Source organism: Wasmannia auropunctata, unplaced genomic scaffold (genome assembly GCF_000956235.1).
Source record: "Wasmannia auropunctata unplaced genomic scaffold, wasmannia.A_1.0 LD335650.1, whole genome shotgun sequence".
Lineage (NCBI taxonomy): Eukaryota > Metazoa > Arthropoda > Insecta > Hymenoptera > Formicidae > Wasmannia > Wasmannia auropunctata.
Window position 1 is genome coordinate 41,809 of NW_012027240.1, and position 11,924 is coordinate 53,732.

Here is an 11,924-nt window from a genome sequence, read left to right on the forward strand (position 1 = left end):
AAAATGTTATTAATTTTATAAGATATATTTTTTTATACCACAAGATGTGAAACATTTGATTTTGATTTTTCAAGATGAATAAATATATATTCTTTCAAAATAGAAAAATTTTATTACCTCATACAATAGCACAACATCTAAACACATTTTCAGAGTTATATAAGTATCATTTTATTTTATATTGAAATGTAAAATTTTATTTAACTACTAGAATGTACACAAAGTTAAATATGTATCATATATAAACTTATTTTACACAAATAAAAGATATGACAATGTGATATTATAAAATAATGTATATTAGTCTCTTATTTAATTTTAAAACAAATAATACTTTGATTTAAAATTTATTATTATTCAAAATTGATTTTTAAATATATAAAAAACATAATATCAATATGAAATTAAACTCTTAACATTTTCTTTGTATAGATGTAAATTTTACATACAGATAAACTCTCGATCAGTTAAGCCAGTAAAAGTTAACAAAACTTTCCTTTTTACATTATTCTTTTATTATTTTACATTTTCTATTTAACAACGCCTGTGTAAAATGAAAACTAGCGAGTTATCATAATGATACATATATAATTTTAATTTTGTGTATTATTTAGACATAAACTGTGTAAACTGCAGGAGAAATCGAGAATTTATTCGACCTTTTAATCTGTTCAAGATTAAAAGAATTTGATATAATGCACTTACATATTTAATTAACAATTATGTACATTACTTCAATAGAGCATATTGAAATATTAAAAAAACTATATGCTTTGTAATTTTTAATATATTGTAAAATTGTAATACCTATACGTTTGAAATATCATAAACATTTTTTTAAATATAATTATTTACGATATAATCAGTAACTCTGATAAAATTATCGTAAATATACATATGTAATGTATAATGCTATGTGTATATACATATGCACATATATGTACATATATATACATATATATATATACACAACCAGAAGACAACAATCTTTTTTTGCATTTATGGTTTACCATTTATTAGTTCATCTCAAATATATTAGAAATATCAGAAATATATAATTTAATATTATATAATTATAAAATTTTATAATATTTAAATTAATATGTTTCTGTTATTGAAAAAAAATACAATAGGTTCTGTACCTCATTAACTGGTTTTGTCTGTTTTTTTTTCTTTTTCACGAAGCAAATCTGTGTATAAGTATACCGACAACAGCAGCAGATGCTCCAAGCAGAGTCCATAAAATTCCTTTAGCAATTTTACTATTATTTTTTACCTTTGTATTCTTTGACGGGTGCTTAGCATCTTTCTCTGTCCCTATACCTAGCATTTTAGCATACAGATTCTTTTCTTGCTTACTCTGTTTTGAAATTTTTTCTTTTAAACTCATCAATTCCGCCTGTACTGACTTCAGGTTTGGATCTAACTTTTGCACTTCAAGGAAAGTTGCATAAGCTTTTCCATATTCGTTTTCAATTTTAAATATTTTTCCTGTAAATATATATAGAGATACGTACAATTGCGTAAAATATAAATCATTAATATAAAAAAGTTAGCTTGTATTTAAAAGAAGACAAAATAGAAATAAAAACTTTAGATAAGATATTTTTTATTACCTTTCCTAAATAGAGCTTTCGTATTTTTTGGTTGAAACTTCAGAACTGTTTCTACATGATCTAAAGCACCATGGTAGTTTTTCATTTCAATTAATGCAGCAGCAAAATTGTTATGCACTTTTAAGCTATCATCCAACAGGATCTGCAATTCAGTATCGGTAACCGTCTCTGCTTCATTTTTATTCCATTTTGTACTGTTCTTTATTTCTAGATAGTCTAACGCCCTCCGATAGCACTGTATCGAGAAAGTAAAGTCCTTGCGAATAAACCACCAGTTTCCACGTAGGCGTTTCTTGTTACTTTAAAGAAATAAAATTACATGATGCAAAAAATCAAAAGGGTAAACCTTAATATAAAGCCTTAGCCTTGAACAGTGTTTAGTTATAGGAAACAAGTAACGTTCAATTATATGTGACTTATAAATAAAATTATTACCCTATTTCTCTTCTTTCCCGAATGCTCAGAGTTTCTATCTCAGGCTCATCTGTTATCGCCTTCAATTCAACCATGTATGTAACAGTAGCATTAGGTGGTACAGATCCATCGCCACGTGTGCCATAAGCAAATCTAGGATCAACTCGAATTTCGGCAACTTCGCCCAATTCCATCAATACAATCGTTAGGTCCAATCCCTGTAGAGTTCGATGGTATCGTATAAGATACTGACAGTTATGATATAATTAATCAAAATTGTGATAGCAGTTATAATACCTGTACTACTTCCAAGTCCCCTACTTGTATCGACATGTTATCATTATATTCCACTACTGTCCCATCGTCAAGCATACCAATCATTTCTAGTGTACATATATCACCTCTTTGCGGCTTTACATCTTTCTGGCCTTTCTTTCGAACTTTCTTCTTCAGCTGACCATTACCAAGTATATCTAATGACTCCTCCTCCTTAGATTGATCCTCCTTAGGTTGATCCTCTTTAGATTGATCCTCCTTAGATTGATCCTCCTTAGATTGATCCTCCTTAGGTTGATCTTCCTTAGGTTGATCCTTCTTAGATTGATCCTCTTTAGGTTGATTCACCTTAGATTGGTTCTCCGAAGAAGGTGCAGGTGATAATAGCTCTTCATCATCGTAATCATCAAATATCTCTGAAGATGTATCAGTCTGAGTTTCTTCCTCTAATATCGTACTTTCGTCCATCTTAGACAAAAAAAAAATTACATTATTTATACTCGATAAAATAACAAATCATTTTTCTACAAGCATAATGGATTTTTCTCGATTTTTTTTTGAAAAAATAAAGCTGTCTTATGTATTACAAATCTACAAACGTATATAATACTTGTAAATTTATTGGATATAATTTATTGAAAGATCACGAAAATTTCGCGTGGCAATTTTTTTCTAAAGCTTTCTCTCGAGCTACCTCAAAAATTTTTAACGCAGGGTATTTTTTTCTAGGCTTGCTTTAAATCGAAATAAACGCTGTACGAGGACTCCTGTTCGTAATCTTATTCCAAGCGTTGAATACTTAGCGCAGCGATAACGAGAATGAATAAGCAAAATAATGAAAGATACTAGTTACTGCGTGATAAAAACCGTTACTGAAATCGGCTTAACGGCTTCAGTTAACAAAACAGAAACTTTATTGCATTCTACCATTCTCCTTCTTACCTCGGCGGTGTGGAAGGTGGTGGTCATTTCGAAGAGCCGGACACAGGGAAGAAACAACTTCTCATATACCGTAATCCGTATTCTGTTGGAATAAACGTCACGACAATACGACACAAAAACACACGTCACACACGTGTGTCCTGCGGGACTCCTGCCACTCGAAAGTAACTATGTAATTCACCGGATCGATAGTCGAATCGTTTGAATTGTTTCGGAGGTTCCCGAAGGAATCACCTCGTAGATTCTGGAAGAATGAAGATTCATAAAAATTGTTACGTGAAGTCCCGTCCGAGCGGATTCGCAAAAAAAACTTATGCAAGTATGCACTTGAGAAATCAGCCAGTCACGTCTTCGAAGGATGTAAGAGATATAAATATTTTTTTTGATAACTCATTTACTGTATCATTAAGGTTATATATAAATGTATAAACACCATTGTAAATGGCAATGTAAATATTTTTGCAAGGCTTTATTCAGCGAGGGAGAAAATTCTTTGTATTGGAAAATTGTAACCTTGTCTTATATTTCAGTTGTACATAATTGAAGTAGATTTGTCCAAGATGGACAAAAATATGACGTGTTTCTCAAGGCTGTCAAACTCAACATCTGATTCTCGATTTTCACGCGCGTACACACGTAATGCTTTATTCCAAATCCATCATGTGGATAATGAAGAGTTCACACGCGCGCGATTCCCAATAGGAACGCGTGTTCTCTAGGGATTTCTTTTGTCCCCAGTAGATGGTTTTTCTCACTGGTTATCATACGTTAAAGTTTAAACCAACCTACCAACCGGGTCTTAAGGGCATAAGGCCCATCAAGGACATCAAAACAAACTTTGCATAGCTGTAATGTATCTGCACAGAAAAATTAACTATTAATTAATTAAAATTAAGTGTTTGACGTAAGGATGTTATGTTGTTTACGTTCTTCATGTGTTTGGCTACGTAAGTTTGAGAAGATAGATTGAGATAGATCTTAACTCTTACTTCTTTTTTAATTATCTAACCTCTAACCGATAGAATTGCCCAAAAATATTTTAATTGATACAATTCGTCATTTCTAAATTTAATAGCGTTTTCGGCCCGAGCGGGTTTGATCGAAAGCGATTGTTGACATCATATATTTCTGATTGGACGAGGAGAGTATATATATGACGTTATAATTAATTGCTCTGAGAGCGATTAATTATAACGTCATATGTATACTCACCTCGTCCAATCAGAAATATATGATGTCAACAATCGCTTTCGATCAAACCCTTTCGATCAGTATCAATTAATATATATATATATATATATATAACCTAATTATAATGATACAGTAAATGAGTTATAAAAAAATATTTATATCTCTTATATCCTTCGAAAACGTGACTGACTGATTTCTCAAGTGCATAGTTGCATAAGTTTTTTTGCGAACCCGCTCGGACGGGACTTCATGTAACAATTTTTATGAATCTTCATTCTTCGAGAATCTACGAGGTGATTCCTTCGGGAACCTCCGAAATAATTCAAACGATTCGACTATCGATCCGGTGAATTACATAGCTATATGTTAATCATTTTAATGCGTTAACAAAACAGTAGGAGTATTATTTAATAAATTGATCACTGCGATTATATTAATTTATGTTTAATTTAAGTTGTCCCTTTTCATATGTTTGCTTCATTGATTTATACGTTTTATATTTATTTATTATTATACATACATAATTTAAGATATTCGACTCAATTGTTGTCAGTGTTACTATTATTAGCATTATTTTATATCATCGACATATGCATTGCAGTTACCTTAGATTTATAATTACATCAATTTTCTTAATTTTCTCATTCCAGGAAAAAAGAAATAATATTAATGTTACCACTCCTTTTTCCAAGAATTAAAAAATAATTATCGTTTAAAAATAATCATATGCTAGATAATGCAATAAAATACCATAAAAAAGATAAGAAAATTAATCGGGACATTGGCAAAAAAATCGGAATAATTTGTCTGCGGCGGAAAATGCTCCAATTATAGGATGGAAATAAAAAGGAGGCATGTTGATAAACTCGATTGATATACTAAAATAATATAATCACAGTCTGTCGTTCACTTTCGACAAAACTTGAGTAACAGACATGGCATCGATTTATACCTTTATCAATCGAGATTAAGTATTTGAAAAAAAAACCGGACGGCAGATTATAATTTGATTTTTATTTAATGTCGATCAATCTGATTGTGAGAGGTGCGGGATAAAAGGAACATTATATGTATAGTATCGCGATGAAAGAAAAATATCTCTCCCCTCGGCACAAGTTGGTATTTAAATTATATACCGTACACGTAACCTATTTATTACGAGTAAATTGTATATATACTTCGTGACACCTGTGAACTTTCGCGCGAGTTAGATCTTGCAACACTTTACTGTTTATTTGCTTCGCCAGTGGTGTGGTATGATCTATCGAAGCCCACGGTGTTTCGCGTCTGAATCGATTAAAAGAACGTAACTTCAAAAAAAAAATACAATCTTCGTTTTTATTGCCAAGTATTCCAGCTATTTAAGTATCTCGAATAAGATTTGACGAAATTAAAAAAACAGCAGCATGTATAAGTTATTGCATGCTGATTTTTGTAAAAAAAAAAAAGAAAAACAAATGAAATTAAATTAAGACACTTCTGTTCCATGATTTGTAAACGAAAAAAAAAACAAATGCACAAATTTAAAGTGTTCGCTGATTGTCACTATCACCTTAAATTTTGTTCTCCAGTTCTCCCGTTCTGAATCAAACTCGGATATTAGCAAGATTTAAGTTCTGGATGTCGCATAATAAAAAAAATCAGCACTCATGCGGTCTATAGAAATTGATACACATGAGAAACGCAAATTGCGTTCCTCGTGTGTATCAATTCCTGTAGATCGAATGATTGATTTTTGTCTTATGTATTCCTCGAACGCGAAGGCAAAGAATTGTTCTTCGCCAATATGAGCTGAAATATGCGAAATATTAAACGAGCGTAAGTTTGATAAAATTTTCAATATCACAATTTCGAATCTAAACTATATTAATTCTTATTTAATATATCGCGTTTAAGATCGTTTTAATTTTATTTATTTTTAATTAATTATTAAAGCTGTATATCCAACCAAATGTGTAACTTTCTCGAGGTCGTATTAAAGATGATTTTAAATACAAGAAATATCAAAATATCATTCTAAGATTTCTCATGCCCATTTTTACCGATGTAAGTAGATTATAACTTTCTCTCGATCTCGATTTAATTTACTCCCGATCATTTTCTAATTCTCAGAATTAAAGATAAAAAAAAAAGTATAAGTTGACCGTTCGGTTCAATTAGAAAGAGGAACCGTTAGAAGTGAAAATTGTCAATTTATCGTACACATCTCCGCGCCCTAGGCTCGTACTGCAGTTACTCGAATTGCAGTTGAAATGCAATTCGGGTCTATTACGCGAATTGGGCCAATCGAATGCATTTTGTTCATTTATTGCCTCTCGCGGGCCCTCGTAGCGGCGGCCCTCTCACTCGCTCTCACTGTACGTCACCGCCGGGGGGAAACGGGCCAATTGGACGCTCCCACATTTCTAAGCGTGCACACGCGTACGTACGCACGCTCGAGAGGCACTGTCGGTCGCATCCGGTAGCGGTCCACTGGTTGACAGGCTGCCGCGGGATCGGACAGTTGCGATTTCTCCATCGTCCGGAGCACCATGAGGCTGTTGTTGTTGCTGGGCTTGGTAGCCGCTGTCTCCTGCGCGAGCAACGGACCGAAAGTCACCGATAAGGTATAACGGTGCGGTTATCACTCACGAGGTACACGGCGGAAGGCACGATCTGCGAAACGCGGCTGATACGCGAATACGACATAAACCGTGAATACGTGGCACTTTGTTCTAACGTGCCACCGCCGCCGCCGCCGGCGTGTGATATTTCTGTTGCACATACGGAAAGATCCGTGCGTCACTTGCGAACAATGCCTTTTGTCCGGTAGTCAAACTCGCCCCGGGTATATCTCTTGACAAAAAAAAAAAAATATATATAAAAAACCGTTTACGACTTAACGTCAATTAATCAATAATTCAAACTCGATTTTCGAATTTTTTTTATAGGTATGGTTCGAAATCAAGATCGGCGATGTCGACGAGGGCAGAATAGAGATCGGTCTGTTTGGCAAAACCGTTCCGAAGACGGTCAAGAACTTCGTGGAGCTCGCCAAGAAGCCGGAAGGTGAAGGATACAAGGGCAGCAAGTTCCACAGGGTGATCAAAGACTTCATGATCCAGGGAGGTGACTTCACGAAGGGCGATGGCACCGGAGGTCTTTATTCTTGATTGTTTAACACTATGGCGCGATTCCGATCTCTAATCTCTTGCTCATTATAGGTCGCAGCATCTACGGGGATCGCTTTGCGGACGAAAACTTCAAGCTGAAGCACTACGGCGCCGGTTGGCTGTCGATGGCTAACGCCGGCAAGGATACCAACGGGTCTCAGTTCTTCATCACGGTCAAGCAAACGCCGTGGCTCGACGGTAGACACGTCGTCTTCGGCAAAATTATTAAAGGAATGGTAAGAACGCCGACAAAACAAAGATAAATAACGCCTGTATCGAAGGCTAGGCGTTGAAGATTGAGGATTGCGAATTAAAAAGAGTAGAATTCAATCAATTAAATAGAATGAAACGGATTAAAATTAAAATTATCCAACTGATTGAATATATATATATTCTAATCTCCAATTCGCAATCATCAATCTCCAATATCCGATGTTGACTTTATATTCTCATTAATAACGCAATTACATTATTCTGCTGCAGGATATAGTGCGCAAGATTGAGCAAACGAGCACCGACTCGCGAGATAAGCCGCGCAAGGACGTGGTCATCGCCGACAGCGGCGCGGAGACCGTAGCGGAGCCATTTAGCGTGTCCAAGGAAGACGCCACTGAGTAAATCTCAGCACACTCGCCAATAGCCTCATTACTCTTTATGATCTCTTTATCTCATACAAAACGATCTCTCGAGAAGATGATTTTTAAACAGCCTAGTTGTGTGTTTCTCTGAATGGACGAGTGGTAACAACGCGACAATCTCCGTACGTCTCGCGAACGGCCGTCTAACGACAGTGTTCTAACGAAGCAGCGATATCAACGAAACGAAGCGTTTTGTAAGGTCATAAAGCATTGAAGCAACAATCAACAAGTAATAGATAACGATTGTTTCTACTCTAATTGTTAAAAACTACGTATACTTGCATCGCACGATAAATTTTGTACCTAAACAGATATTTTCTACATTCACAAATAAACAAATAAGTTGTTTAAAGTATCGTCGTACGTGACTATATATATATATATATTTTATTTCTCCTACATAAAAAAGTCGAATCGCATCGAATTGATTCTAGATATGAAAAAAAAGCTGTAATTAAACTTCTGATCTGGCTTACAATTACATTTTCAGTTTAGAATCATATTTTCTACTGTAGTTTTATATATATAAATCTAGAAAAAGAAAAAACCTTGTAACTAAATATTTTTAACTTAGAACCCTTTTTTTTAATAGCTATATACATAGATATAAAGAGAAAATAGCTGCATAGACAGTTAAAAAAAGTTAAAAATATTTCCATATAGTTATTGTATAAAAAAAATATGATTCTAAATTCAAAATGTCGGTTCAACGACCGGATACTGACACACGAAACTTCCTGTAGTGGCTGTAGTAGCAATTGGCAATTCTGCATCATTGTTTTTCTTGAAGAACTCATGGCTTTTTTTCAGAATTTTATGCCAGAAAATCAATGAAAAATGTTGTCAAGGCGACAATTATGTCTCACTTTCGCGCATAAATGGATTCGAAAACGAAATAGCAATCTTCCACGGCGACTTCTCTCGTCCGAGAATCAAAAAGATGTGAAAGTACGGTGAGCAACTAGGTTATGATTAATGTTTACGAATGTAAACAGTTCTGTGTTGCCCCCGAGGCGATTGCAGTTGCATATCAGTATAGTATATAGTTAATTAAATACTTATTTTTTCACGTTAAATGCAATCGAATAGGCAAACTTTTATTAGAATTGAAAGTGAGAGGTTAAGGTAAACATTCACCGCGAGTGATTAATTGCCCTACCTCTTTTTGGTAATTAGAGAGAGATGGAAATCCACCGTGGGTTTGGAGGTCCACGCTCAGATTGCCACGGAATCGAAATTGTTTTCCAGCGCGTCCACCGATTTCGCCAGGCCGGTTAACTCGTGCGTCTCGCTCTTCGATTGCGCCACACCGGGAACGCTACCTGTAAGTTATTAATATCGCGACTACAGTTTATCGAAGGGGCTCTCTTTCTCGGACACCTAAAAATAATTCAACTGTAATAAACTTGCAAATGAATATTAATTTATTGTCGCAGATACGAACGTGTTGCAGGTGCTGAACAGAAGATGCGTGGAATCGGCGGTGTTGACCGCCCTGGCGCTGTCCTGCCGATTGAACGAGACTTCCCTGTTCGAGAGGAAACACTACTTCTACGCGGACTTGCCTGTGAGTGATGGGGCTATCGCAAGACAAGACTTTTACTCGTTTTCGTCTTCATTAGTTGCAAATTATTTAGGCGGGGTTTCAAATCACTCAACAAGGACAACCTATCGCGGTCAATGGCGAAATTAAGTTTCACGTGTTCACTCCGGGGCTGCATAAGTCTCCGTACCTGAAATCTTCCAAGATCAAGCAGATCCAGTTGGAGCAGGACAGTGGCAGAAGTTTGCACGACGAGAATGCGGCAAGGTAATTAAACTGATGGCTACTCGACTCCGTTCGAAAGTTGGCAGAAATGAAGAAAATTGAGACAGTGTTCCAATTAAATTTTTTACTTGATATTCTTGTAGAAGCCTGATTGACCTCAATCGTGCCGGAATACCCTTGATGGAATTCGTGTTTGAGCCAGACTTGGTCGATGGTGAGGAAGCGGCCGCGCTTGTGAAGGAGCTTGCATTTACATTGCAGTTACTGGGTGTCTGTAGCGGCAAAATGGAAGGTCAGGTTTGCAGAAATTATATACAAGTTATTTATGAGTACAACTCTTTGATGTCTTTTATTGCCCTTGAATTGTAGAGGGAGCACTTCGCGTGGATGCCAACGTTTCTGTAAGCAACCGGGACAGTTTAGGCGTTCGGACGGAAATAAAGAATATCGGAAGCGTGCGCGGTGTCGCTGCGGCTGTTCAGTATGAAATAAATCGGCATATTTCTATCCTCGAGGCCGGTGACGAGATGTTCAATGAGACTCGCGCATGGGACACGGTGAACAAAAGAACTATTCCTATGCGTGAAAAAGAAGACAAAGAAGTAATATGACATTTCGATTTTACATCGCTTTTATTGCCCATAGAGCACACATTGTCCGGGGGACGTCCCTCGGATAAAGTGTGCTGTATGCATGGGTGTTAAATTCGCTATAAACGCTTCCACTTTCAGGATTACCGATTTATGCCTGAAACAAACTTGCCACCTTTATGCATACATGTTAGAGAAGATTTACCAAATAAAAGCAATTTAGTCGATGCTGTGGTACTGAGAAGACAACTACCCGAGTTGCCAGAACAGATACGTCAGAGACTAAAGGACAGTCTTCAGTTATCTTCTGAAATAATCATAGCTTTAATGGTAAATCTTGATATGCTCTAATCTCGATATAATCAAATAAATATAAAGATTGTTTTTGATATTTTATATATTTTTAGAGTGATTTCGCATTATTACAATTATTTAATGGAATAATTAAAAAAAAAGAGAATCGCGAGCCAAAATTGGTCGCCAAGTTTCTCGTCATGGATCTGCTGACTTTTCTCTATAAAAATAAACTAACGATTGAATTTGGGTAAGTCTCTTCTTTTATTAAATTGAGATATCCTTGAATGCTCGAAAAATGCTCATCTAATAATTTTTCAGTATACAACACGAGGATTTTATTGGTCAATTGACTGATTTATTAGAAAATAAATTAATTAACTTAATAACGGCAAAAAAAGTTTTGAAAGAATTAACAGCTAATTCAAATAAATCACCAAAAGAGGTAAAAATCTCACTTCTTTTCATGAAAAATTTACAGAGTTTACAGCTTGAACAATGTTATTAATTTATACCTATATGATTATCTTTTGTGATAAACCTTTGTTATACGTAGATCGCTGAAGAGCACAATTGGTTCCTTATATCAGACGAGAAGCAATTAGAACAGATATGTTTAGAAATTATAGAGAAAAATCCCAAACTTGTATCAGGATATAAAAATGGCAAGAAGAAGTTATTTAAAGTATTAATGGGAGAAATGGCAAAGGTTACGGAAGAACGTGCAGATTTGGCTATGGTTGCAAAAATTATGGAACGATTACTGAAATCATGAAATGGAGACTACAATAAATTATAAATTTATTAATGATATTGTGTGATATGATATACTGTAAATAAAACATTCAAATTTGATTAATTAAAAGTAATTTTATTAATTACTTACCTTCTACTGTATATGATATTGCTGATTAATCACATTATATTATATAAGAATCTTTATCAACATAAATATTAAAAAAAAAATGTATTACGTATATATAAAAGGAAATTTCACTATCGATGCGACTTAAGTTTATAAAATAATAAAAGTAAGGTCCACA

At 34.8% G+C, this 11,924-nt stretch overlaps 3 protein-coding genes across 6 annotated transcripts; 2 read left to right on the plus strand and 1 right to left on the minus strand.

Annotated features, from left to right (window-relative positions):
- Positions 1–988: 988 nt before the first annotated feature.
- LOC105456490 (peptidyl-prolyl cis-trans isomerase FKBP8-like) lies at positions 989–3,866 on the minus strand. 4 transcript variants are annotated; one of them, XM_011700569.1, is made up of 6 exons: positions 3,762–3,866; positions 3,249–3,492; positions 2,328–2,774; positions 2,052–2,248; positions 1,617–1,915; positions 989–1,491 (listed from the first exon to the last, which is right to left on the minus strand). In XM_011700569.1, the coding sequence occupies exons 2-6, from the start codon at positions 3,273–3,275 to the stop codon at positions 1,178–1,180; spliced, it is 1,284 nt and encodes a 427-aa protein (XP_011698871.1). In that variant the 5' UTR covers positions 3,276–3,492; positions 3,762–3,866; the 3' UTR covers positions 989–1,177. The 4 variants fall into 4 exon arrangements, with proteins under 4 accessions (XP_011698871.1, XP_011698870.1, XP_011698869.1 ...); XM_011700568.1 differs by lacking the exon at positions 3,762–3,866 and adding an exon at positions 3,576–3,731; XM_011700567.1 differs by lacking the exon at positions 3,762–3,866 and having other exon boundaries at positions 3,249–3,567.
- A 2,960-nt stretch (positions 3,867–6,826) lies between these two features.
- LOC105456493 (peptidyl-prolyl cis-trans isomerase 5) lies at positions 6,827–8,584 on the plus strand. Its single transcript, XM_011700571.1, has 4 exons — positions 6,827–7,045; positions 7,370–7,577; positions 7,643–7,827; positions 8,075–8,584. The coding sequence occupies exons 1-4, from the start codon at positions 6,971–6,973 to the stop codon at positions 8,207–8,209; spliced, it is 603 nt and encodes a 200-aa protein (XP_011698873.1). The 5' UTR covers positions 6,827–6,970; the 3' UTR covers positions 8,210–8,584.
- A 342-nt stretch (positions 8,585–8,926) lies between these two features.
- LOC105456494 (glutamyl-tRNA(Gln) amidotransferase subunit B, mitochondrial) lies at positions 8,927–11,867 on the plus strand. The gene is made up of 10 exons (XM_011700573.1): positions 8,927–9,182; positions 9,406–9,553; positions 9,683–9,796; positions 9,867–10,039; positions 10,141–10,289; positions 10,367–10,599; positions 10,729–10,917; positions 10,995–11,131; positions 11,203–11,326; positions 11,438–11,867. Exons 1-10 carry the CDS (start codon positions 9,067–9,069, stop codon positions 11,654–11,656), a joined length of 1,602 nt encoding a protein of 533 aa, XP_011698875.1. The 5' UTR covers positions 8,927–9,066; the 3' UTR covers positions 11,657–11,867.
- Positions 11,868–11,924: the final 57 nt, after the last annotated feature.